The sequence below is a fragment of the Heliangelus exortis genome, chromosome 14 (genome assembly GCF_036169615.1).
Source record: "Heliangelus exortis chromosome 14, bHelExo1.hap1, whole genome shotgun sequence".
NCBI classification, from domain to species: Eukaryota; Metazoa; Chordata; class Aves; order Apodiformes; family Trochilidae; genus Heliangelus; species Heliangelus exortis.
Window position 1 is genome coordinate 973,513 of NC_092435.1, and position 27,659 is coordinate 1,001,171.

General features: G+C 57.4%; 1 protein-coding gene across 1 annotated transcript in view; it reads right to left on the reverse strand.

Moving 5' to 3' along the window:
• Positions 1-4,131: 4,131 nt before the first annotated feature.
• Positions 4,132-27,659, reverse strand: part of EFNB1 (ephrin B1) — a 46,348-nt gene continuing 22,820 nt past the window's right edge. Inside the window, exons 2-5 of the mRNA XM_071758148.1 lie at positions 22,254-22,531; positions 10,283-10,375; positions 9,653-9,781; positions 4,132-8,802 (exon numbers count right to left, since the gene is read on the reverse strand). Of these exons, the coding sequence (XP_071614249.1) occupies positions 8,414-8,802; positions 9,653-9,781; positions 10,283-10,375; positions 22,254-22,531 (889 nt within the window). The 3' untranslated portion in view covers positions 4,132-8,413. The remainder of the gene's footprint in view (positions 8,803-9,652; positions 9,782-10,282; positions 10,376-22,253; positions 22,532-27,659) is intronic.

Below are 27,659 nucleotides of genomic sequence, written 5' to 3' on the forward strand. Positions count from 1 at the left end.
CACCACCCAGGACACGTCCACCCTGTGGTCACTGTGCTCTTATCCCCTCCCATCCCCAGGGACAGGTCAGTGCAGTACAGAGCAACCAAATAAATGGAGTAAACCCCCCCGGCAGGGTCCCAGGCTGGCTGAGAGGCAGGACCCCCCCCAGCTCCCGGGGTGGCCCCAGCGCCGACATTTCCCATGTCCCTCCCGTCCTCCGCCAAGACAAGGGAAAGGAAAAGCTCCCTGTTTCCTTCAGACCCCGTTCCAGCAGCCGGGGGACTCTCTCCAAGGGTTGTGTTTCAGCAACATGAAAACCTTGCACATCATTAACTGACGTTTGCTGCAGAGCAAGACTTGCACTCGTGCCATTGGAACGAACAAAAAAACCCACTGGAAGCTCCCTGGGTTGGTTTTTTTTGGTTTTTTGTTTGGTTTTTTTTTTTTTTTCCCGGGCCTCATTCTGCTGCAAGAAAACTGCCTTCTCCCTTTCCCTCCCTTCCTTTCCCTCCCTCCCCATCTTTCCAGCATCCTCCCCATGGTCCTTCGCCTCTTCCTTGTTGTCCCCTCCCCATGGCACAGCCTCCCCCCTGGGACACCTCCCCTTGGGGGCTGCTGGCAGCTCTGCCCGGGGAAGCAGGCTGCAGCCATCCCCCTGGCTTCGGGCCCGTCTGAAAACCTTTGGCAGCACGTGAGTCTTTTTCTTGGAGCACTTGAGATCAGCTGCTCTCAGCTCCAGAGAACTGCCGGTCCTTTGTGTGGAGCCGGCGCTGGGCTCCTTCTGTCCCAGATTCACTCCGCCTCGGGACACAGATGGCTTCGCTATCACCCGGGAGGAGGAGGAGGAGGAGGTAAAGGAGGAGGAGGGTGCTGCTCGCTGCTGCACGGAAACGCGGAGCGAAAAGCTGGATCCCAACCTGCTGCCTTGGCATCCTGAGCTTCCTCCTCCTCCTCCTCCTCTCCCAGCCCCATCCATCCCCGCTGTCCCGGCGCTGGGGCTGTGGGGGAGCAGCCCCGGAGTACCGCGGTTATTGCTCTCATTAGGGAGCCCGCGGGACTCGTTGCATACCACGGCAGCCTTAATGCATCTTCCAGGCTCCTCTCCCCCTGCCAGCAGGGAAAACCAGGTGCGGCCGGGCTGGTGGATGCTGCAGGAGCCCTGGCTGTGGGAAAAACCCATCGACTGGGCCAGGGGAACCTGTTGGTTGTTTTGGATATACTACAGGGAAAACACGCTTGAACTTCCCAGTCCTGGTCGCAGCAGCTGGCCCGGTTCATTAAAAGGGGATTGCTGTCAGGAAGCCTCCCACAGGCTGGGGTTCTTCACAGTGCTCCTCTTGTAGGGGGTGTAGAGATGCTGGGGGCTGTGGGAAGACTGGGAGGGATGGGAGGGATGGTTGTGTCCAGGAAAGGGTCAGCTGGGAGTGAAGATGGAGCAGGAACTCAGAGCAGCCACAAGCACTGGGGCTGCACTCTCCTGCTTACCCTCCTCCCAGCCAAACCCCAGGGAGGGATGAGCAGGGAGCTGGGGACACCAGTTCTCCAGCTCCATCCCTGCTGCCTCCCAGAACCTCTGATCCCATGAGGGGAGAGAGAAGAACTCCAGGGCAGGTGACACCTGGGTGGTGATGGAAATTGCAGGGTGGCAGAGGGGGTGGGTGCAGTTGCATGTGCACCTTGCATTGGCACCGGTGCCACCAACCCACCACGGGGGACACAAGCACAGCACAGTGACACCTGAATGGCACCGGTGCCACCAGCACAACGTGGGTGTGTGGAGCCACTGCTGCAGGCTGAGTCCCCCCAAAGCTGTCACCTCCCCTGCTTGCACCCCTGGTGTGCTGGGATGAGCTGGGTGACCCCGCAGAGGCGCCTACATAAACAGGGAGATCAGAATACACCAAAAACATCTGAAAAGCATCAAGTCTCTCTCTGCGGTCTGCTTTCCATTCGGGGAGGTTGCTGCCAGGTTACACGGACCCGCTGGTATGTGGGGCTGTGGCCACAAGGCCAGAGGTGGCCCAGGAAGCCTTTGCTCTCATACCCCCCACCCTGGAGCAGCCCGACCCTGCCCTGTGGCACTGAGGTGCTGGGAGAGGTGATGCTGCAGCCCCAGAGCATCCCCCCCACATCTGGCAGAGCCATCCCGGGGGCTGCAGGGGCTGTGCCTGCCCTGGCTGCTCCTGCTCTGTGCTCCCAGGCCAGGGCATCCCAAAATCCCACCCTCAGTCACCTGGAGCTGCCAGCTCTGCAGATCCACCATCCCTGATCCCCCACTGAGCTCCCCAGAGGTGCTGCCCTTTGGGGCTCTCCCCTCCACACCTGGGGTGTCACCCTGGCCATGCCACGTGGCCGCAGTGTCCCCAGCACCCAGCTGCCACCAGTGCTCTGGCTCTGCTGCTCTGGCAGCTGCTTCAGACCTAGAAGTGGGACCCAGCCCAGGGTGAGTTAATAAACTTGACAGAAAGCTCCTTTATGTCGAAGAATTAAAATAACTTCTCCAGTCCAGAGGAACGTCCAAAAACACCAGCAGCTTTGCAGCTCTAATGGACTTTCCAGATCTGGAGGCCCTGGATCTGCCGATTCCCAGCCAGCCCTTGTCCCGTGTCCCCATGGATGCTGGCACCAGTGGCTTCATGTCCTATCCCCAGCGCAGCCAGGGACCAGGATGCATCCCAAAGCATCCCAGGACTTTCGCAGGATGGGACTTCCCACCCTGGGCACTTTTGTAGGTCCTTTCCCAAGGGTGTGAGCAGGAGGGGAGCTTGGCAGCCCCGTGCAAAACCTGGGGACACCCTGCCAGGCCCTGCCATGGGTGTCCCCCAAGCCTCTTCGTGGTTGGGCCCACCCGGAGCAGCCCTGGAGCTGGGAGGAACCTGCTCTGTTCCCAATCCCACTCCCCCGGCCGGGTGCTGGGTTCCAGGAACCTGTTAAAGTGCTTCGCTCCTTCTCTGGCAGGTCCGAGCAAGTTTGGCATTTACAGTTCTACCCCTGGGGCAGCAGGGACCAGGGAAGCTGTTTAAAATTAAAAGCGTTATTTAATTCACACCGGGATCAAAGCAGGCAGAGAAGGAGGATTTTCAAACCAGCAAACCACATGTAAGCACATCTGTCACACCCAAGGGCCCACTCCCCCCACCCTGCCCTGACCCTGCTCCCAACCAGCCCCCGATGGCTCCTGCAGACACCTCGGATCTGCCCCCCAGAACCCCTCGGAACCAGAACCCTCCAGTTAACCTCCTCACCTCTCACCCCTCACACCTTGGACAACTTCACCCCCACCCCTCTCTCAATGCCTTGGCCACATTTTTTCCTGGGGTCCCCCCTAGCCCTCAGACCCCCCCAAACCCTGCACACCCTGGCAGCAGCCCCAACACTGGTGGGACAGCCTGGAGGGACAGACAGGGTCCACTCCAGCCAGAGCTTCATCTGTCCTCTCCTGGAGAAACTGCTGGGCAAGCTGGAGGGGTGCTGGGCAAGCTGGAGGGGTGCTGGCCTCCAGGCACCCCGCTGCACCCCGTTTTTCCCATTGCCCCATCCCTGGGATCTGCAGGGAGGGAGGAAGCAGGGGCTGCAGCCTCTGCCCAGGACCTCAGCAGCCACACTCCTGCTCCATCCCCTTGAGCCCACCCTGGCCGGGCACTGTCCCCTTCCCACCACCCTGCTCCATCCCACCCCCCCGGGTGCTGCATCCCAGCTCCACCAGCTCAACACAAAGTCCAGGGAACTCAGGGGCAGGGATGTGCTCCAGGATGAGCCCAGCGAATTCCGGGAGCGTTTCCCATCCACGCCCCGCTCCTCGCCCAGGATTTATTGCCCTGCCTGGTGCTTTATGGCCACGCAAAGTGCCCTCTGAAAGCTGCCTGTAAAGAGCAAGAGCAGTGAGTGTGGTGGAGCCCATCTCTGAGCCAGCTAAAACACCATCTGCTGAGGATTTATGGCCATCCCATTTCCTAAAATGACTTTTTAATAACTTATCAAACGAAGGTACCTTGAGGGATGACTGAACCACCATCAGTCACTGGGGGGCATGAGCAGGGCTGTCCCACACCACCCCCAAGCAGCCCCCACCAGGCTCTGCCCACTGCAGGAGCCAGGGCAAAAAACCCCAACCTGGGGCAGCAAAAAAGCACACGGGAGGCAGCCGGGTTTCCATAGGAAAAAAAACCCTTTTATTTAACAATATATCAGGTTCCATCACGGCTCCATGGAGTTGAGATGCCACAGAGCTGGTTACCAATGCCAATGATAATGCTACTGGGCAGGAGAGCTGGGGAGGAAGGCGAAAGGAATCCAAAAGAGGAACATGACACAGAGAAACAAAAAAAATCCGGGGTGCCGGGGGAGCGCGGCCGAGGGGATCCCAGCACCTCCGGAGCCCCACGGGGAACCGGGAACGATCAACCAGCACGGGGCTGCCCAGTCCTGCCCCGGGATGTGCCACGGGGCAGCAAACACCCCCAAAGAGGGGCTGGCACAGGGGGGTCCTCACTGCTTCCCCTCCCACCCCTAGGCTCCTGCTGTCCCCGGCAGAAACTCCTTGGCCAAAGCCCCATCCCGGGAGCCCCGCACCGAAGGCAGAACCGGCTGCATCCAGGAGCCAGACCCAAATCCACCTCCTGGCTAAAGGCTGCAGGAGGATGGACGGGGAAAACCTGGCAGCTGGGATGCTCCGAGGGTGATGGCAGAGGGGCTGAAGGGGCTGGGATAGCAGCCCCGTGGCTGGTTGATCGTGGGCCACCCGGGAACATCCCCTCGGGATGGAGGCAGCGCCGTGGGATGGAGAGGTGGTCACAGCTCTGAGATGGGGCAGGGCAGTGGGGGTGCTGGTGTGAGGGAGCCAGGGGGCAGGGAGGGAGGACCAGCCCTGATCCGGCACCTCCAAACCCCCCAACCCACCCCGGGGCAGGGGGGCTGCAGCAGCTCCCCCCTCCCCCTGATATAATGCAGATCCACGGGCAGCCAGGAGCAACTGGGACAACACTGCCAGCTGTGTCCCCCCCCCTGGGGAGTGCCAGGCATGCTGGGGACACTGGAGATGGTGACAGTGGGGATGGCTTGGGTGGGCAGGGAGCTTTGGCACTGCCCCTACAAAGCCTGGGTGCAGAGGAAGGAGCTGCCCCCAGCCCGGGCACCAAGCAGAGTTGGAAAAACTGGGAAAGAGTTGGGACGAGATCTGCAAGAGGAGCAGCTCCACAGGGCTGGACAAGCAGATCAGGATCTCGGGATGCTGCACGGAGTTGCACAACCCGAGGTTCACCTTGGTTTTTTTGGGTAAAGATTTAAAAAAAAAAAAAAAAAAAAAAAAAAAAAGAAAAAGAAAAAAAAAGATGAACTGGATGCTCCTTGAGCTGCCCTCGTGTTACTGAGCCTCTTGCTCAGGTTCAGGGCAGGGCTGGATGCTTTGCCTGGACACGGGATGGCCAGAGATTCCCTGGGAATGCCCCAGGTCTGCTCTCTGCTTGGAGCCCAGAGGATCCTGCATTATATGGAGGGCACGGCCCCCCCAGAGCCCCCACACCAGCACCACAGCCCCCGGGGCAGCTCCGGGGCTGAGTGCAGTATGACAATGTTTTACACCCGTTCTCCTGGTTAAAATTTCTTTTTTTTTCTTTCCTTTTTTTTTTTTTTTTTTTTTTTTTTCCTTTTTAAAGTTCTCATTTGTTTTTTTTCTAAGAAAAAGCAACCAGAAAATAATTCAGAGTTTATACAAAACATCTTTACATTATTTCTTCCAAAAAAGACTAGTATTTACACAAACAAAACCGGAGGGGAAGGAGGTGGGGGAAAGCCAAAAAAAAAAAAGAAAAAAAAGAAAGAAAAAAGAAAAAAAAAGAAAAAAAAAGAAAAAAAAAAAAAAAAAAGAAAAAAAAAAAGAAAAAGACCAACCAAACTTCAACACTTTCCATGAAAAGAACCACAGGGACACACTCCATCCATTTCAGGACCCATCAGACCGAGGTGCTCAGCAAAAACCAAGAAGTCCCCATTTCTCCCTTTCTTCACTTATTTACAAGGTTTCTCAGCTCCCCCCCCAGCACCAGGAGTGGAGCTGGCTGGGCACAGCCACCCTGCACCCTCCATTTGCTTTTGGAACAACTCCTGGCCAGATTCCTGCCTGTCCCCTCCAAAAATGATCCCAAACTAAATCCTCCCCCCTGCTCCATGAAGCATCCTCCATCCTCCCCCTCCCCGCTGCCACCACCCAGGCCTCTGCCCTCCTCGGCTTTGCAGATGGATGAGGGCACCAGTGAGGCAAAGGGGGGGATTTTAACTTCAAAACAACCATTTTCTGTGATTTCTGCCAGTCCTCCACGGGGATGGGGGGGGTCCCAGCCCCTCAGCAGCAGCCCCGGGTGGGCAGCAGTGACTCTGATGCTGCAGGGAAGGAGGGGCTGGAAGGTGGCAGATGGGGGGGACAGAGTGTGGGAGAAGGACAAGGTGGAGGGGGGGCACCCACTGCTGCTCTTCTCCCCCCACCCATCAAGTGTTTTCGAGTCCCCCTCCCCAGGGCAGCCAGCTCTGCCCCAGCCCCAACTCCTGCCTTAAAGCACACCCCAAACCCAACAGGGTGACACGGGGGGGACGCTCCCATCCCGCTCAGGACCACAGCCAAAGCCCCCAGCACAGAACAGCACCCCGGGGTCGTCCCCCCCTTGCTCTGCCCCTCCTGCCCCCTCCTCTTCAAGGCACTTTTGCAGAGCAGCTCTCTCGCTCTTTGGGCACTTCCTAAGGCGAGGCGCTGGGGACAGGCGGGGACAAACACGGGGACCAGGCAGCCCCCTGCCACCCCCAGCCCCACGCCTGCTCCCTGAGCAGAAGCAGCTACTTCTGGAAGGAAAAAGAAAAGCGAGGAAGGAAGGAGGGAAGGAAGGGATGGCTGCCAGCCCCCAGGATGGGACCGCCCAAGGACAAGGCGGGTGGCAGGGCACAGCCAGCACCACCGTGCTACCAGCACCAGCCCTGACACTGCTGGGTCCTCCTGGGAAGAAGAAGCTGGGGGTGATCCCACCAAAAGAGCCCAAGGCTCAACCCCTTCCAGTTTGGGGCAGGAGAGGGGCAAGGCAAGGGCTGAGCAAGCCCGGGACCCCCCAGGGGGTGGTGGTGGCCCTCGGGGCCGGTCCCACAGGCAGGTCACCGGGTGGTCCTGGGAAACCAGGTGGGTGGAGAAGCCTTGGGCTCAGCTCCAGAGCCCCAGGGCTGCCTCCTGGGGGGCTGTCCCCCCCCAGCACTGCCCCGTTCCTGCCCCCCAGCACAGGCTACCTTTGTTTTCCAGTTTTCCTTCCCGAGGACAGCCACCCGCAGCACCGCCGGGGACAGGAGTGGGGTGGGGGGCTGCTGCTCCCCCCTGCCCCCCGCTTCATTTCCAGCAGGCTCAGCCCCAGCACCCCCTCAGCAAAGGATTTTTCCTCCAGTGGGACCCTCTTAGGGTGTCGGGGAGAGCTGCGGGGCCGAGGCTGCTGCTCCACCCCGGGTGCGCCCGGACTCTCGTGCACTGAACGCTTGAGACATGGTATAGATATATAATTTTTTTTTTTCTTTCTTTCTTTGTTTTTATAAAGAGACTAAAACCAAGAGTCAACAGCTACGAACACAAAAGTTTCCAAGGGCAGCAGTGGGAGCTGGGGGGTCAGCCCCACGGCCGGGATGGAGTGCTGGAAGGAGGCGAGGGCATGTGGGGCAGAGGGCCGGAGTCCTGCCCGGAATTCACAAAAATAAAAATGTTACCAAAAAAAACAAAACCAAAAACAAAACAAAACAAAAAAATTTAAAATAATTATAATAATAATAATAGTAGTAGTAGTAAATCGGGTTTGCCAGCTTCCTCCCTGCACAGCTGTCTGCATCTTGGCACCTTGGAGAAGCATCTTCCTCCTCCCCCCCCCGTGGCAGCTGCTCCTTGGACCGAAGCTCCTGGCCGTGGTCCCGGTGTCATCCAGGCTGTGGGACCCACTGGTGGCACCAGGGACCCGGGCACTTCACGCAGGGGCGAGGCAGGGAAATCCCAAAAAATCGAAAACGGGAAGGTGGGAGTCCAGGAGGGGGGAGGGCTGGCCAGAGGTGTCTGAGCAAGCACGGAAAGGCACAGCACCCGCGGTCCGGAGAAGAAGAAGAAGAGGAGGAGGAGGAGGAGGAGGCTGAAGGCTCAACCCTGGAGTCTCGGGATTACAAAAGCTGAGAACTACAAAACTAAATACAAAGGGGAGAATCTTCGAGCGAGCCATCCATCCATCCATCCATCCATCCATCCATCCATCCTTACACCCTGTGGTGCCAGACCCCGTGCTGCCGGGGGGTCGTTTCGCTTCCTCCCTCCCCGCCCCTGGGTGAGGGTTGGGGGGGGGATCCCCGGGGGGGCCGCTGCCCCCCGCCCGCCCTCGGCGTTCCTCCCGCGGTGCTCCTGCATCGGCGGCTTGCCCGAGGCTGCTCCTCACACCTTGTAGTAAATGTTGGCCGGGCTCTGGGGGGGCATCTCCTGGACGATGTAGACGGGGTGCCCGTAGTCCCCGCTGACCTTCTCGTAGTGCGGGCAGTAGTTGTTCTCTGTAGTCCGTAAGGGGATGATGATGTCGCTGGGCTCCGAGCCCGCGTTCCCGCTGCATTTGGGGCTGGCCAAGGTGCTGAGGGACAAGGCTGCTGCCCGCTGCTGCGTGTGCTTCCGGTGACGCTTGCGGATCTTGATCAGGAGCACGACGAGGAAGATGATGATGAGGATGAAGATGACGCAGCCGGCGCCGATGGCCGCGAAGACGGCGACCTTGGAGCTCAAGAAGCCGTCGCTGGGACCTTGGGTCTCCTGACCGTCCTGGTTGACGGAGCCTGAAACGGGGGGAAAAAGGAGAGGGGGGTCAGAGGAGGGGCAGGCAGGAGCCCTGGGCACCCACAGACCTCCTCTCCTCACCCCACGTCGCTGCTCCCCCCCTGCCAGCAGAGCTGCTCCTTGTGTCTGGCTGATGACCGGACTCGGGGAGCCTTTGCTCTGCAGGACAGAGCTGGATGCTCTGCTGAAAGTGGGTTCTGATACCTGGAGCCCTGGGAGATCCAATTACTGACCCCCCACCTCCTGCTGACCCCCGGGCCGGGGCAGCCCCAGCCCCCCGAGGGGGAGTGCTTGGCTGGCCAGAGCGGGCGAGAAGAAAAGAGCAACTCTTCCCTCCTTCATCTGATTTCACTTTTCTCTCAGCAGGGTCAGGAACTCAGGAAACCACCTTCAAAGGGCTTTCACACTGCCTCGGTTCAAAAACCCAAGGACCTCACCTCCTCCAAGCCCTCTCGGATGTGCTGTGAGGAACAGATGGGCAGCGAGGAGGAGGAGGAGGAGGAGAGTGCTGAAACAGCACTTCCCTGCAAAGCTCCTGCCAGGATCTGGGAAAACAAACCCGAGCTGCTCCTCACAGCAGCCTGGCTGTGCCGGGCCCAGAGCCCTCCCTGGCCAGAAGGCTCAGGGCTGGGGTGAGGATGTGAGCAGCAGTGAGGGCAGAGCTGGGCACAAAACTCATGGGAAACCCAGCGAGATCCTGGCTCTGGAGCACCTGGGATCCTTGGGATCCCTGCTCAGAGCTGCTCTGCCTGCCGACCTCCTGCCCTGCTGGTGGGAAGAGCCTCCATCCCTCCATCCATCCCTCCATCCATCCCATCCTTCTCCTGGGATGTCCCTGCCCAAACCCACCAGGCTTGCCGGGCTCCTCAGCTGCCGGGACCTTGCTGCGGGGGCTCTGGGTGACGATTTTCACCGTGTTGTCAGACTCCTTGCTGGGCCGACTCGTCGTCAGCTGCTCTGGGATCACAGCGTTTGGATCTGGGGAGGAGAGGGAAGGGATGGATGAGAAATCTCCACTCCACCTGCAGGGCAGCAGCCTCTCCCCTCGCCAAAAAAAAAAACCAACCAAAAACCAAACCAAAACGAAAACCCCAACTGCCCCCAAAATTCCCAGCCCACCACCCACCACGGGGCACGATGGAGACACAGAGATGCCAAAAGCCACGGAGCAAGAGCTGAGCTGCTCCAGGGCCTGTGGGAAGCACCTTCCTCACCCTAATCCCCCCCACCTGCGTGTTTTCTGAGCTCTCCTGCGTGGGTTGGGGCGAGTTTCTCACAGGGGCAGCGGGAGGAAGGGAAAGGAGCCCGCCAAGGCTGCTGCTGCTGCTTCTGTTTATTATAAATATTGGCCCCGAAGTGAAAACACAATAATGAGAAGCAGCCACCAGGAACTGTGCATCCGAGCTGGGGAGGACAGCCTGGCCTGTCCCCATGGCAGGGTGGCCACCAGCCTGTGATGGAAGAGCCCCCAGGACTCACCCTGCCCCACTTTCATGACAATCTTCATGGAGCGCGTCTGGCAGACCCCTCCTTCCCGGTTCTCCAGGCCATCCAGTGTCCCGTTGGAAGTGGCTGCAAGAAAGGAGGGGGAAGGTTAAGGAGAAGGTTTTTGGGAGCTGGCAGAGCAGCCTCGGGCAGGTCCCAGCTCTCCCTGGCAGAAGCTCAGCACGTCCCGATGTGGGGGCTGAGTCCTGACCCCCTCCTGCTGCAGCCATTCCTGCACACCCCAAGTGTTTCAAACACCAAGTTCTCTTTTTCTGCACCTTCAGAAAAAAAGGGGAAAAAAAAAAAAATGTTTGCAGGGGTGAGGATGTGATCCCTCCAGCTTCCCCTGGCTGCCACAGCCACACAAGGAGCCATTCTCCACACCCCCACCCCCCTCCCCCTTTAATTCCTGGATAATTTCCTTTGCTCCTCGGTGGATAATAGGAGCACATGCATATGCACAGTTTAAATTATACATATATAATTACACACTGTGCCTCAGTAAAGAATGTAAACTCAGAGCCCCGGTGGGGTTGAGTGGCTTTAATTGCAGGGCACAAGTCAGTTAAATTCACATTAACTTTTTGCTGTAGCCGGCACAGATTTTTAAGCCTCTTGATCCCCCTGGGAGCACAGGGAGCCACACGTCTCCCACTGCCACCACGTGGGAACCCCCCACACACACACACACACACCCACACCCACCAGCCCTCTGCCACCGTGGGGATTGCCCAGGGCAAGGGGGAACACAGGAGGCAAAAAAACAACCAAACCCAAACCAGAGGATTACAGGACTAAGCACCCAGACAACAGATTCTGCTAAAAGAAGACTCAAAAAGCTGCCTTCTGGCCCCAAAACAGCCCCACATTGCCAGCTGCAGGGGATGGGTGGCTTTGGCAAGGGGGGGGACAGGTCTCAAGCCTCCATCCATAATGGCAACCCCCCCATGCAAACACCTGGGAAACCAGAGAAGAAACATTCCCTCAAAACCTGCACCAGCTCTTCCCAAGGGGAACCAGAGTCAGGGCCTGGGCAGAAACTCCCCACAAAAACATCTCCAGGAGGTAACTCCAGCAGGAGGCCCAGGAACACAGCTCTCCCCAGCCAGGGGCACTGGTTTGGGGATGAAATGCACTGGTAATATCCCAGCTCACAGCCCCAGAGGAGTTCCATGAGCAACTTCCCAGCACAATGCCATGGATTATTCCATCTCAAACAGACTTCACCCATTCCTGCTGCAAGGGCAGTGTGAACACCAGGCTCTGGGAGACCTCGGGAGGTCTTATTCAAAAGGCAGTAAGGTAATGACATCAAAACCATCTACAGAGCATGGCTGGGGTGTGGGGAACCAGGAGATCCTGCAAAGGCAGAGCACACGGTGGTAACAGGAGAGAGCAGATCCTCCAAACCAACAGTGGAAACGTTGCATTTGGGTGGGACAAGAATATTCCAGGTTCAAACAGGAGGAGGAGAGCAGCTGGAGCAGAGGGATGGAGGAGGGGATGCAGCTGAGCATCCTTCTCCCTCAGCCACACACAGGACTTCGTTCAAGAAGCCTCTTCTTGTTCTGCTCATAATGATGATGCAGAGAGCAAATAGCTCTGAAAGAGGAACTGCATGAAAAAAAATGAAGCAGCTACTCGAGAGAACATAAAAAAGGGCAGTCAAAAGGGTAAAACACTTCCAAAAAACCATGGTGATGGTCTCCAGTGCAGCCTCTTGAAACCAGGACACACGCTGCCACGCTCCATATAGATCCAAAATGAGCCAAAGCAAAGCCAAGCAAGATGCTCCATGCAGCTGGCCAGGCTTCCACAAGTCAGAAAAATCCCATCCAAAGGGCTAAAGCAGCATAACTTTTGGTTGAGTTTTATATAAACACATGGAACAGGATGATCCATTGGCGAGCAGCAGGTCCGGAGGCAGATGGGGGGGATGTGGCCAGGGGGGGGTCCTCACTGCAGGCTCCTTCGTTGTGCTCCACTGCAAAGCCCAGAGGTGCAGAGCTGATCCTCACGCTCCTTTTCTCCATTTCCCGGTGGAACAGGTACCAGCAGAAGGCCACAGGAGCAGCAGAGAGGGGTGATCCAGGGGGGCAGCTGGTGAGCAGTGAGATGAAAGCCCAAAGCATCCCTGGTGCTGCTGGAGAGTGGTGAAGGCAGCCCCAGTCCTCCATGGGGGATGAAACTCAGCGTGGGATGAAACTCAACGTGGGCAAACACATGGTAACCCAGGGGAGAAAAAAAGCGAACCAGAGAGGCAGGAGAGCAGGGAGAGGTGAGAGGCAGAGCTGGGAAGTGATGAAGGGAGGCAGACAGGGAGCTGGGAAGAGGGAATGGCAGGGCCCAAGCCTTGGCTGTGCTCCTGACCCGCTGCCGTGGCTCCCTGCAGCCCTGTCCCATCAGCCAGGCTGGATCCAGCCAGCCCCGGGCACACCGAGTGCCTTGTCCTGCCCCCACCTCCACTTTGGAGAGACTTGTGAAGGGCTGGGAGAGCAAAAAGCAGCCTCTGGACAGATGACTTCTACTCAGGCTTAAAGAAAAGGCAGCTCCCAGCCCGGAGAGCTATTAGATGCCTTTTCCTTAATGAAGCATTAAGCCTCGGGCTGCTGAGTGATGAGGATTTCACATTGATACCATTAACCATGTAATTGCTTGTCAGTTTAGAGGAGATGCTCAGCCTGCACGGAAGCCCGGGGCAGGACCTCTGCGTGCTGGCATCACCCACCCCAGCTCCTGGGACAGAGGAGCAGCAGAACGCTGTGTCCCAGCCTGGTGACACCCACCAGCTCAGTGGGACGGCCCCAGCCCCAGCAACCCCCCTGCTCCCACCTCCAGCAGCAAACCCTGCTGTCCCCGGAGCATCACGCTCCACCTCCCCACCACGGGCACTCCCCCTGTCACCCGAGCTTTGCTTCCTCCCCTAAAACTATTTCAAACGAAAACTTGGGTTTTGGCAGCTGGGAGCCTCTGGAAGTCATAACCTGGCAGCAGATGAAGGCAAGGGTCTCTTAAATGGTCAGCTTTGGACAGGGAGAGACGTTTGGTTTCTTTTCTGGATTCCCTCTAGCAGGGCTGCGTTATGATTTGGGCCCCAAAGCACAATTAATGTGCTGAGACTGTAGCAAATCCAAGTCTCTTTCCTTTTATTATTCTTAATTACTCTTCCATCTGTGCACCCCAGCCCTGCTCCAGCCCCAGCCAGGCACTGCCTGGATGCAGCCCTGCCATCCCCTCCTCGCCCCCAGCCCCATCCAAGACCCCCATCTCCATCACACGGCTGCAGGAGGAGCATCCCACCAGCACCACTCCCTGATGGGGCTGGGGGGGCCCCACCTCCCCTCTGCACAACCCCAGCCTGCTGAGCAGAGCAGCCACAGGACACTCACGCCAGGCAGAGCTCCTCTTCACCCTAAGGTGGCCCTGATGTGCCCCACACATCACCCGCCGTGCTGGGATGCTGTGCGAGGGGATCTGCAAGCAGACTTTATTTCAAATAAACAATAATAATAATAAAAAAAACCCAGCTCATGCCACCTTCCCTCTCCTCTGAGTCTCCCCCCCTGCTGGATGCACCCTGGGTCCCGAGGTGCAGGTGTTGCACCAGCAGAGGTGGCTTTGCACCAGCTCCATCACAAGCACCCAGCTCCTTGCCCACCCCAGGGGACCTGCAGAGCCACTTCCAGGTCACTGAACAGGGGCTCCACCTGCTCCATGCACCCCAACCATCACCCCAGGGCTGGCTTGCTTACAGCTCCTTTCCTCTCCCCCACCCCCCAGATGGGGGGACACACACAGCCCCCACTCCAGGGCTCACCATGATGATGATTTCCCCACACACATCACCCCCAAACCCTCTCCAGCAGCCCCAGCACGTGGGCTGGGTGGGCTGCCAGGGATGGGGGGGGGGGAGCCCAGCCCCTGGCTGTCACACTGCCAGCACCTTCCAGACCAGAGGCAGCTGCACCAGGAAGGGGCCCTCAAGCCCCAGAAATCTGTGTGCAAGCCAGCCCAGCCCTGGCCTGGCCCTAAATGGCTGCAGGAGGTGCAAGGCTAAGGTTTCACACATCTCTCCTGGCTGCTGGAGAGCTGTTCCAGCCTCCCGGTCTGGAATGGAAGGAGAAAGGCTGAGCAGGAACCAGGAGATCACCACCACGGGCAAGGAGCCTCAGCCTGCCCACCCAGCAGCTGCCACTATCACCCCATTACCCAAAAAATGCCTTCTGGCAGGAAAAACCCTGCTCAGGCTGCTCTGAGCTGAGACCATGACTTTCCCACCAGCTCCCAAAGTCCCAACACTCTGTGTTTGCTCTCTGCATCCTCCTCTTTGCTCCTCAGGGCCATCAGTCTCAGGGTCCCAGACACACAGACAGCTCAGAAAGCCACGGGTGCTCCCTAGGAGACAGCTCAGCCCAGGACTGCTGGAGCTGGGGTTCCAAACCCTCCTCGGGTCCCAGCCATGGGTCTCAGCTCCCTCTGCTCACAGCTCAGCAATCCTTGGGGTCAGGGAAACCCCACTGAAGGGACAAGGAGCTTGTGTCCCCCCCTCTGCCTCCACAGGGGACAGCCAGGGGTCCCGGCAGGTTCCACACACCCAAGCCTCCCCCCATCCCTTTCCCAGGTTTCCCTGCCACCACCTCACCCAGAGGAACACCACTGGAACCACACTGAAGTGCTGCATGGAAAAGAGAGACTTGGGGACAAGCAAGGCTGAAGCAGAACCTGGATTCCAGCTTTCTGATGGAAAAATTACCCCCACCCAATGAGCATCCCAAGTAACAGCCATGGCTACACTGCAGACAGCCTTGCTGAGGACAGAAGTCACTTCTTGGTTGCAAGACCACTGCACTAAACAAAGCCTTCATCATCTCCAGGTCTGCCCACCTCCTCCCAAGAAAAGGAGGAGCACGCTGGGGGAGGAGAAAGGTTCTTTGCAGAAGCCCTGCAGTAGCCCCGAGCAGCTGCTCACAGGTCAGGAGAGAAGTGCCATGTAATTCTCTACCTGATGCTCTGCCAGAGTCATTTGTGGGCCCCGCTGGGAGCAGGAGAGGAGGAAAGCACTTATTGCACTTTAACAGGGTGTAAATCTCCTCGGTTAGGTAGCAAAACATCTGTGACTGCCTGAGAAATCTGCTGGGGGGGGACAGGACACTGCCAGCATCCCCAGCAAGAACAACGCTGACACCACGAGATGCTGGGGATGTGGGAGCCAGAGCTGAGCTCGGGCTAAGCCAGAGAAAAAAATCAAAGCTCTCAGGGAGCAGAGAGGGTGCTTAATGTGTAAATGTGGAGGTTCCACCAGGCTGGGAGAGCAGGGGGAGCCGAGGAGGTGCAGGGCAGCAAGGAGGGGCAGGAGCTCAGGGCACAGCCTGGGACAGCTGGAAGGAGAAGCTGAAGGACCTGGAGATTTCCAATATAAGCTGAATGAACCCCTGAGCATCCAGACAACTGAAGGAGTGAGGAAGGGGAACTCTCTGCCCCCCAATCTCAGGTTAACCCCCCCATCCCACTGCTACCAGCTCACCATTAGCTGTGTTAACACCCGCTCCACGCCCCGATCAAAGAGCATCACACAGCAGCAGCAAAACCATCACTCCTAGGGCAAAGAAACTTCAAATGACAGTAAAACCAACTCTCCCCAGCAAGGCAGGATTTTAAAGATGCTGCACACCATCTGGGAGACCCTCCCCAGCACACCCAGGCAGGGTGAGAGGTTTTTAAAACACAGAGAATTGGAAATGAAAGAGATGAAGAAGGGCTGCACATCACAACTCCCCAGCACCAACCTGCCTGGGCCCTGAACGTCCAGGGCCTGAACACGGGGGGGATTTTTGGAGGCAGAAGCACAAAATTGCCACTAAGGTTGGAAAAGACCTGGCTCCAACCTCCTCTCAGGGAGCAGCAGAGAGCCAGAAGGTCTCCCCTCATCCCATCACTCCAGGATCAACACCCTCAGCTCCCTGAGCTGCTCCTGTTCCTACTGCAGCCCCTTCCCCAGCTCCATTGTCCTTCTCTGGACATTTTCTACTGAAGGGTCACATCAGGGTCGGAGAGACACTCTTGGAAATGTTTTTTCCTGAGGAAGAGCATCCCTGGGAGTCAGGCAGTGTGACTCCCTGGCTGGGGTGGGGACAGCCCTGGCTGTGCCAGAGCTGCAGGCAGCTGCCCAGCACCAAGGAGTTAAATGGGCACCAGCAGCCCTGGCTGGGGCTTTGTTGCAGGCAGGGCCCCCCTCTCCTCCCTCTCCTCTCCCGGGCCAGGAGCAGATCAAAGCTGTGGGTATTTACCTCCTGGCTGGGTGTGGGACACTGGCCCTTTCTGATCGGGCTTTTCATCCCTATTAGGGCCGTGAAAGGCTGAGAGATGAGATCAGCTGCCAGGGGCTGTCCGGGGACAGCGCTGAGCCGAAAAGGTCAGGAGGGAGGAGGAGAAGAGAAAAGAGGCAGAGGCTTAAGGGACAGGGCTCAACAAAATCGCATTTACCGTGGTCACGCTCTTCAGACAAGCCTCCAAGACAAGGAACCGCGTGTTGTCTAAGGGCCATTATTTGGGTTTGACATGTCCAGCTCCTGGGCTTTGAAGTCGGGAGCGGGACACCGTCCGGGTCCCGTTTGTCCCCCGCACAAACCCAGCGGCTCCCACGCAGCCTCTCCCGTGGGGACAGGGGCTCGGCCACCCTCCAGCACCAGCTCCCAGCAGGACGGGGACAGGGGAGGAAAGCCAGTCCCCAAAACCCAATGGTTCTGCCAGCAGGATGGCTTTGCTTCCCCCGGGCCTCCCGACGGGCCGCGGGGACGTGGCGGGGCGGTGGGACCGGGCCAGCGTCGGCCCGTGTGGGTGAGGAATGAGGAAGGTGGTTAATTGGGGTGTTTTATCAGCAGGAGTTCATAGCTCTCATCACGGCATCAAACGGGCACTTTGGCTTTCAACTCGTCTTCACCAAACAAGTTGTGGGACGAGGGAAGATGAGGAGCACATGAAAGTGGCCACATTCAAATGCAATCAGCAAAGAAAAGCCAGCAAAGAGCTGGCGGGCTGACAAACCGCCCCGGGGGGGCTGCACCCAGCACACCCCCCTGGCACAGCACCCATCTCACCAGCAAAGCACTCGCTGGGGCAGAAGGAACCAAAGAGGAAATCATTAAATACCGAGGGCTGCAGAAAGAAGCTCAAGCAGCTCCCCGGCCACTCTGACACATGGGCTGAAGGCTTCCCAACCCCACGGCAGCTGTTTTGGAAGCTGGAGGAGTTAAAGAGCCAGAAAAGCAAGTATGGCTACGTGTACCCCCCGAAGACAAAGAAAAAAAAAAAAAAAAAAAAAAGAAGGCAGGCTAATTCTGAGAGCTGGCGGTATATAGGTGACCCCCTTCTCCATCCTGAAGCACAAGCTATAGAAAAATGCTGATGCGGAAAGGCCCAGGGACGAAGCCCACGTCAGAGAGGCAGCAATGGTTTACAACAAATAATTCTTGCCAGGTTAAGTCTAATTGCATCTAAAAACAGAAATGCAAGACAAGGGGTTTAAAGAAACACTCAGGGTAATGTATCTGGCCTCGCTCAATCCTGCTGCCAAAAAAGCGTTAGATTGGATTACGAACATTATTACACCAAAAATGGATTGAAGGGCTTAAAGCCTAACAATAAACAGCAAATGGATCAGATTTATGGGGCAAACATCTACTGGGCCTCGCTTTTTGCTTTAGCATTTTCATCAAACGAGGTCTCTTTACCTTAACCCCTCACCCGGGAGGACTGGCTCACGGGAGAGGTGGGACACCACGGAAAACCTGGAAAAACCCCACAGCTGCCCATCACATCTGCACACAGCTGCCTGGGGAGCGTGGCAAAGCTGAGTCAGGCTTTGTCTGGAGGTTCTGGGCTTTTCCACACCCCATCAAACATAGGAAGGGCTGAGGGATCCACCACCAGCCTGCCCAGGGATGAAGCAAGCACCAGGCTGAAGGAATGTCACCACCACCCCTCGGCCAGGGCACGGTGGCACTGGATGGATGTGGATCCAGAGAGCTCCTCCCTCCTCTGCCGGGACAAGGGGATTAATGCATCTCTATCTAAGCACCTCATTACCAGAGATAGGAGAACTGGAGCAAGTTCAAAGAGTAGCAGCAAAGGCAATTAAGAGCTGGAGTGAGTTAGGAGGGGAGGTGGAGAGAGCCGAACCGGCACGGCTGGCTAAGCCAGGGATGGGGCTGGAGCTGCCCACGAGCATCCCAGGAGCCCAGAGGAAGGAAGGCTTCTTGGATGGGATATGGCAGGGGAGGAAGGCTTCTTGGATGGGATATGGCAGGGGAGGAAGGCTTCTTGGATGGGATATGGCAGGGGAGGAAGGCTGGAAGGCTTCTTGGATGGGACACAGAGAGCAGAACCACCAGAGCCTGGTAACAGGCAAGGCTGAGGAGCACTGCTGGTAGGGTCAGGATCCCAAACCTGGGGAGGTGACCCACGAGCACAGAGCAGGATCCCCCCTTCCCCAACAGCACCTTCACAGAACAGCCCTCAGCTTTCATCTCCCTGCAGCCTTTTGCTCCAGCCAGCTCCAAAAGCAAGTGGATGGATCATTTTTAAGCATTCAGACACGTTCATTCTTCCCTCCTGTTTCAGAAATTCACAAGCAACCAGCTCAGCAGGGATGGAGAGAGGAGCAACCACACGCCTGCTAATGAGCCAGGAGCACCTTCCACCTTGACCAAGCTGCTGGGAATGATCCAGCCCTCCCTGCTGGCCCCAGAACAGCAGCAGCAGCAGCACACATATCCCTCCACACACAGGTCTGCAAGTCCAAGCTACCTGGGAGTCTCCATCGACCTCTCCAGCAGCTTGCCCACTGCTTTGTGCTTGGCTGAGGAACCCCCAAAAAGGACTTTCTGCTGGGTCAAAACAGCAAGAATTCATCCCTGATGGACCTCACCTTCCTACCTCCCACGCAGCACAGGAGGAGGAACCACCCAGGAGAGCCACCAGCTCTGTGTGCCCAGAGCACAGAATGGGTGTGCAGGGAGGGGACAGGACACCAGGGACATGGGATCCCCACCAAGGGCAGGGACAGGGAGACCAAAGACAAAACAAACCACGGGCTGCCCTGAACCTAAAGTCTGCCATGGAGCAAACCACTGAGCTCCTCACCCTCCCAGCCCCCCTGCTCTGGTTCTGGGGACGCAGGGGACAGCACCCCACGTCACGCCGGAGCCCAACATCCTCACGAAGCTGCTGTCTGCAGCGTGGACCCACGGGCAGGAGCTGCTGCATCTCCTCCTTTATGAAAAGGCTTCAGAAGAGGCATCAGCCCTGGGAGAAAAGATGCTTTTAAGGGCAGTGCAGGGGCTGGGTGTGAGGCTGCAGGGAGGTGACGCCGGCTTTCAAAAGCCTTTTTCATTGCTAAGCCGAGGGGCTGGGGCTCTGTCCCTCTGTGATGAAAGTGGCCCTAAACAAGGCTTGGCATATCCAAGGAGAGGGAGGGGGGAAGCAGCTCGGAATGGGGAGGGACCCCAGGAAAGGCCCTGGCTCCAGCAGGGAGGGATTCCAGCCTTGGGGAGGCACACGTCCTGCTGCCATCCCAGCTCCAGCATCATTCCCTGGGCTTAAGGCTGCAGGCAAATGAAAAGGAAGGAAAAGAAAACAAAAAACCCAAAACCTTTTATGTGTCAAGGAAAAAAAAAAAGAGGGGTACTGAGGGAAGAAAAGGAAAAAAAAAAAAAAAAAAAAGACAACGTGTGGGTGGTCTGCTCGGGAGACTTTTGACTTTGTTTTTTTGGCTATTTTATTTCTTGGCCAGAAAGAGCTCCCAGGGCTGTGCTGGGCAGAGGGTAGGGCCGGATCACAGGAGCATCCTCAGCCCACCCAGGGGCCAAAGTTCAGCTGGCAGCAGGCACTGGCTCCCAACACCCAAGGGGTTTGCTTCAAAGAGCAGGAGAGTCAGGAGAGATTAAAGTCAGAAACGGTCTGAGGAGGGGGCAAAGTGCACTGCCAGCCCCCCAGGAGAGGGGGGGACACACCACAGGGATGCTCTGAGCACCCAGCTCCCTATTCCAGCCCTACACAAGCTCCCAGATGCTGCAACAGGAGACTGGGATTGGGAAGCAGAGGGTGAATAGGATTTTCTGGGAGGTGGCCCCGCTTTGGGATGGAAGCAGGATGGCATTACAGAGCAAAGCCTGTTAGAGGTGGGAGCAGATTCCCATTCCTGGGAATCAGGACCCTGCTTTCAGCCCTCATTAGCTGCTGACCATGGCTGCTGCTTGAACTTGACCCTCCTGAGCACAGAGGAGCTGCTGACCGAGTGCTTCAAGATGTTTGTCTGAGACTCCAAAGGCAGACTCCTGGCTCTCTCTGCCTTCAGTCCTTCTCTCTCCCTTCTCTTTGCCAGCTGTAGGGAGAGTTTGCTGCTGAATTAACCCTTCCACCAGCTGAGGGACAGCAGGACTTCACAGGGACCTTCACAGGGTACCACCTGCAGTACCACCCCAGGTACTGGTGGTAAGGGAGATGGCAGCATGGAGATGACCTGTGCCAGGACTTGTGGCATCCCTGGGGTGTCCAGGCTGGCAGCCAGGGTCACCTACACCCCTGACATCTACAAAAACTGGTGGCCCCACCCGTGCCACCGGGTGGATGGTCCCAAAAGTGGGAAGTGACAGAGCCTCTCATGGAGAGACCAACCCCACCAAATGGTGACTCAGCCCAGTGCAGGCTCAGCAGGTTGTTGCACCAGGTCCTCCTCACCACCCCATCTGAGGGCAAGGATTTCAGGCTAAGAATCCATTTGTTTCCTGACTAGAGAGCCCAGGCTGCTGGATGGCCAGGGCATAGAGGAGCCACTCAGCCACCGCGCCTGTCCCCAAGTGCTCTGCCAAGAATTTGCCTCAGAGAAAATTCAGCCCTCCACAGAGCCACGAGAAAGTTCATGAGAAACAAAGCCCATGCACAGAATATTCATAGAACAGAACCATCAAACTGTTTGGGTTGGAACAGACTTTTGAGATCATCCAGTCCAAGTGTGACCCCAGCACTGCCAAGGCCACCAGCACCCCATGTCTCTCAGCTCCACACCTCCAGGGGTGGAAACCCCCCCAGGGATGGGGACTCCCCCTGGGCCAGGCCCTGACAACCCTTTCCAGGGAGAAATTGTCCCCAAGTTCCAACCCAAACCTCCCCTGGCACAACCTGAGGCCAAAAGTTCCTCTTGTCCCATCCCTTGTTCCTTGGGAGCAGAGCCCGACCCCCCCTGGCTCCAACCTCCTCTCAGGGGGTTGCAGAGAGCCAGAAGGTCTCCCCTCAGCCTCCTCTGCTCCAGGATCAACACCCCCAGGGCCCTCAGCTGCTCCTATTCCTGCTCCAGACCCTTCCCCAGCTCCATTGCCCTTCTCTGGACATGCTCCAGCCCTGAGGGGCCCAAAAGTGACCCCAGGATTGGAGGTGCAGCCTCACCAGTGCCCAGCACAGGGGACAAACCCTGCCCTGTCCCTTCTTAACAGCCATTTAGACCACAGCAAGGACTGGTCACCACTGCTGGCTTCCAAACAGTGGAGCTGCTCTCAGAGGCAGCATCCAGGGAGGAAGGACAAGCATCTCCTTGGTCACCATTGCTCCCCATCCCAACTGCCCCACTGGGAGGTCCCCAGGGCCAAGCCCTACAAGGAACAAACACCCTGCCAGATCTCCAGGCTCAGAGGAAGATGGCAGCCAACAAGAAGCTCCAGCCACAGGGCTGACCCCAGCTGGGGACACACACTCCTCCACACTCCCAGCACGGAGCAGAGGGCACAGCAGACAGACAGAGCTGGTGACCCAGCAGGCCAGCAGCACATTTTGTCCCCTTTCTCCCATCCAGAGGGAAATCTTTTCCACACGTGTCAGCTCTTTGCACCGGCCAGGCCTGGTGACACCCTCCATGCCCCGGTGGCCTCCCCGTGGGCCGGGGACAGCGGCGAGGGAGAGGAGGGTGACTCACATGTGATGAAGTAATCCTGCTGCCTCTTGAACTCCAGGCCCATGTAGTTGGGGCTGAACTCCTGAAACTTGATGGTGAAGCGGATCTCCTGCTCGGGCCGGTTGCAGGTCACCAGCACGTTGGGGTCCATGACAGTGCTGCAGGCATCAGCCTGCTCCCTCCTCACCAGGTACAGCTTGTAGTACTCGTAAGGCTTCGACGGCTCCGCCTTGGGGCAGATAATGTCCAGTTTATCCCCAATCTCCGGGTAGATGACCAGTCCCTTCCCAGTCATGAACCTGGAAGAGAGGAGGGCGAGAGGTCAGGCAGAGGCAGGGGGGACACAGCCCACCCCCTGCACAGCCCCCACCTCCCCACGCTTCTGTTCCACGCTTCGATTCTGCTGCTTGCTCCCCAACAGATGGGTTTGGTTTGTTTTTTTTTTGGACACCAAAGTCAAGTTCTCCTCTTCATTCACCAAGAGGAAGGAGCTCCCACCACTAACAAACCTAGGGGCTGGCTGAGCACCCTTCCCAAGCCCAGCCTGGCATTCCAGAGGGATCAGAGGCTTCCCACAGAGCAGGCGGGATGGAGCCATCCCGGCTCTGCCCCACGGCCAGGCAAGGAGCTTCCTGCAGGGACAGGGGATAATTAGGCATGGGGAGAAGTCCTGACAATGGGGTGCAGGGAGGGATCCCGTCCACGCCCCGGCTCCCCGAGGAATTCCTGACCTTAAATGGAAAGGAGGGAAGCATCCTGCAGGACAACTTCTCCCAAGCCAGGCTCAACGGCGTGCCCAGGAGCGTGGGAGGACCGGATGGAGAAGAGCAAGGAGGGAGGAAAGCTATTTGGGGCTGGAAGGCAGGGCATTGCAGAGGGAAGGGAGGCAATGCACTGATAATTAACAGTCAGATTCCAGTATTGTGGAGCAATACTTTGATTTTTTTTTTTTTTTTTGTTATGATTTTTTTCCAGCGTGGACTAGAGGATTAGGGCAACAAAGAGGGAAGCAGCAGATCACCTGCTTAGATGTAGGCACCGTAACGTGTTCCTGATGGGAGATAAGGTGGGAATGGAGGTTCCTGCAAAGCTCTCCCTGCTGCACCTCCTGGAATTTGGGCACGGCAAAAACCCAAAGTGTGTGGTACAGCAGGCTGCAGGTCCCAGCTCTCCCTCCCCACCCCCGGACACGGCGGGTCCTTGCCCCATCCCACCCCAGCAGTCAGAGGGGAGGGGACAGGGCCATGAGGACACCTCCACCCCCCAGCCAGCTGCACCGGCTGAGGCTTGCAGGCAGGAAGATCAAACACACAAGACCAACCTGCTCTGTGGCTCTGGTACAAGTCTTAGCAAGAAGGCAGAAGGGAGCTGAGAGCAGCCCCCGAGCAGCCCCAGCAGATCCACACACACAGAGCCCACCCACCCCCCCATGGCCTTGGCAAGGGCTCCAGAGCTCAGTGCCAGCTCCAGCAGCAGGAGGGACAGCCAGGACAGACAGACAGACAGACAGACAGACAGACAGACAGGCAGACAGGCAGACAGACAGACAGCAGCTGCACCTCTACCCCATCCCAGAGAGGAGGCAAAGCCCAGGGACAGGGGGTAGGGTCAGTCCCCCAGGCTGCAGCCCACATTCGGGTTCTCCACCCAGCTGCAGCTCTTCCAACACCACCCAGAGCAGTGCCGTGGCCATGGTGGGGGATGTCCCCACTGCCAGCACCGTGGCTGAGCCTCTGTCACCCTCCCAGGGAGCAGTTCTGCTTTGCAGGAGTCCTGACTGTGGAAGGAGGGGATGCTGGTGGAGCCCGGCAGGCGAGCCGCGCTTCGCCCCGATGTCCCCAAGAGGGGCAAAGTGGCCACCACGCCACTTCCAAAGCCTGGGCAGCACTCAAGGCTTCCCAGAGCCAGGGCCCTGGTGCAATCCAGGGAGCTGAGCAGCAGCAGGAGGTGGGAGCAGCCCCTGCCCCTCCCTCCCAGCCGCAGACATGCTGCACAAGTGAACACTTGCACGCCGGCTCACGGGTTCCCACCCCGAGAGGCAGCTGGATCCCACACTCGTTTCTCCACGGCTGGGCTGAGTCAGAGCCCTCCTGGCACAGGGCTTCCCGAGTGACTCAAATTCCCTCCTCCAGCCCCTGCCAGCTCCCCTCCTGCCCAGAAGATGCCAAAGAGGAAGCCACAAAACAAGCGAAGCAGATGTCTCGCAACGCCGGAGCAGGAGGAGAAGGTTCCTAATCCGGCCTCCATCTCCACACCAGCACCTATCACACCTCCTTGGCCAGCACCTGCAACCCAACCGGTCCACAGGACAGCACAGCCACCTGGGAGCAGGGCGAGCTGATTTTTAAGCAGGGGAGAGGCCAGCAAGCAATCAAGGGAGCAGAGAAGATCCCCACACCACATCCTGCTGGCACTTGTTCACCCTGGGGAAGGCAGAGAGAAGAAGGACGGCCTTGGGTTTGTTTGTTTCAGGGATGAAATTACAAGACACATTTCTTCCACCAGCACTCAAGCCTCAGCTTCAGAAGCACACAGGCTCTGCTTGGGAATGAGCCCAGGAACATTTTCCAGATCTCCTACACCAACCCTGAGTGAGACTGACACCACAGCAGGTGGCACTTTGTGGCTTTTGGGGTGCTCCCCCCAGCCCAGCAGCACACACAGACACAGACACACAGACACAGACACAGACACACAGACACAGGCACACAGACACTCTGTCCTCCAATTTCTCTGATTTTTTTCCTTCTCCTCCATTCTCCCCTTAGTGTCCTCCTCCTCCCCCCTAAAGCCTGTCTGCTGTTTCCCAGCAGAGAGGTGATGAGAAACCCCTGAAGTGTAACACCTCTCCCACTGCTCTGGGAGCTCTTAGCTGTATGGTGAGGCTCTTTTTTTTTTTTTCCCCCAGAAACACATCATTTTGTCACAAGCAATGGCTTGTGACAGCCATCCTAGGGAAGACTGACAACAGCTCCCATCACACGAGAGGCCACTTCTCCAGGAAAGTCTCCTTTAAAACACAGAAGGTGAAAAGAAACATTTGTCAAAAGAACAGCAGAGAGGGGGAAGGAGTAAAAAAAAAAAAAAAGGGTCCAGAAATTGTGGTAAGTCACCTGTAGGCAGGATTACAGCAAGTTCTGGGGATGAGAAATTTGACTTCAGAAGGACCGTGGAAGGCAAAAAAAGAATTACACTCTTGACTTGTCTTCACAAGGACACGTCTGCAAATCTGTCTTAACTGGGGAGGGATGAACAGATCTTCTTTTAAATTAACAGGGAAATTCATGGGGCTGTAACTGGGGGCAGAGCTGCTGCATTCCCCAGACACCACAGCCCGCTCCCCCTCTGCAGGTCAGGAGGGGAAAAAAATAAGGGAAAAAAAATTAAAATAGAATTTTAAAAAATAAAAAAACCTCAACCTTAGCACTGAAACAAAAAGCAACAGCAGGAGGGTAACAGGTTCTGGGACACAGCCCTGGACACACGCTCTGCCAGACAGCCCAACTTTGGGTCTGGGGAGCAGGAGGGAAGATGGATGCTCCTGGGGTCCATACCCTCCCAAAATCCCCGTTTCAGAGCCTGCCCACACTCTGCCCCAGCTCAACGGGTTCTTTGCAAGGGGATGGAGATGGACCCACCACCAGCACCCAGAGCTTTCTGGGCTCATCCTGCACAGCACCTGCTGGAGCCAGACCACGGCAGCCCTTGAGCAGGGACCCAGCACCCTAACCCAGCACCAAGTGGGGTCTGACCCCCTCCCACACCTTCCCCCTCCTCTCCCACCCCTTGGGGTGAAGGCTGGCAGCCCCAGCTTTATTTATTTAGCACTGGTACTACCTCTCCTGGGGAGCAGCTCACAGATAACATCTCAGCACCCTTTGTCCTGGTGCCCAGGGTGGTGGGGAAGGATTTAACTGCAGCCATTAAACTTTAAAAGAATAATTTCAGATGGTGCTGCAAGCTGCACCCAGATTCAGGGTGTCCTGAGCACCGAGAGCCCCTCAGAGGTTGGCTTTGGGGTGTCACCTGCTGCTGGCCACCCGCAGAGCCGTGCTGGCCACCGAGGAGCATCCCAGCCAGGAGTCCCCAGCCCCTGGCCCCCAGCTCCCGGCCCCGCAGGTTCCTCGGGAGCGATCAGGTGGCAGCATCCAATTTCCTCATTGTTTGGGGAGGTGTTTTCTGATGGGAAAGGTGAAAAGGGTATTTGTGAGCCTTGTAAACCGATTCCTCCGAGTTGGGTAAACAAGGGGAGCTCTGTTGGCAGGGGGATGCTGGAGCAGAGAGATGGGATTAAAGAACAACCTCTCCCCTGCCCCTGAGATGGGGGGGGGGTGCTGGGGGGAACCTCCAAACCCTGGCAGAGGGGGCAGCCCCCCTCTCACCAGCACTGAGGGTTAGTCCCCACTCTGGGTCTAAAAAAAAAATTCCAGTGGGACTTGATGGAGTGAGCTGGGGGCTTCAAGTGGGACCTGCTGGAAGGACCATGGGCTCAGCAGAGGCATCAGGCCTGGAGGACACCAAGGATGCTCAGGAGCAGCCACCAGCAAGGAGATGCTGTCCTTCCCCAGCCTGCTGAGAAGTTCACCCTTTGACTTAGAGGAGGAGGAGCAGCCATGTGGGAGGGTGGGGAGGCTCTGGGCAAACCACCTCCCAGATCAGAAGCCCACGGTGGCTTCCTGGGCTGGTCCACGGGACACCGGCCATGCTGGGGAGCTGCAGCAGCACCGGGGGGGTTCCTGCAATCAGCAGCTCCTGATGGGCATCATCCCACAGGGAGGACCTGCTCCATCCCACCAAGCCCTGGGGGAAGAGGGAAAACCATGGAAGTTTGGCTGGAGCAACCTCAGGGCCCGCGCTGGGCATGAGATATCCCTCCTGCTCCTACAGACACCCCAGGAAAAGCTCCTCTTCTTCTCCACATGGGCACAGAGGGGCTGGCAGAGAGGGTCATGGTTAAATGTGGATGAGTTAACAGGGGCACAGCAACCACTGCAAACACAAGTGCCCTGCAGACACAGTCTCTGGCACCTTCACAAACACCCCAGCAGTCCTGCTGCTCCCTGAGTGAGAACACAACCAGCAAATTGCTTGAAAATGTAAATATTTTTTAAGACTGGGTCGACAGCCTATCTCCCACCCAGCCCGGGCATTCCCTGCACCGTGTGAGCTACAAAATCTTTAGGGCAGCATCATCTTGGCACACATCTGAGAGCCAGGCTGCACCTCACCTCGTTTCCAGGCTTTTTCAGAAAACAGAACAACACTCGACAACAATCTCCTCCTTGGAGAAGATGCTCTAAAGCATTAATGCTGACATACATACAAGAAGACATATGCTAGATGCTGTTTTCTTCAAAGAAATCCAAAAATAACCAGCTCGTGCAAGGAGGACACCTACTCCTGGCAGTGCAGGCTGCAGGAAGGCTG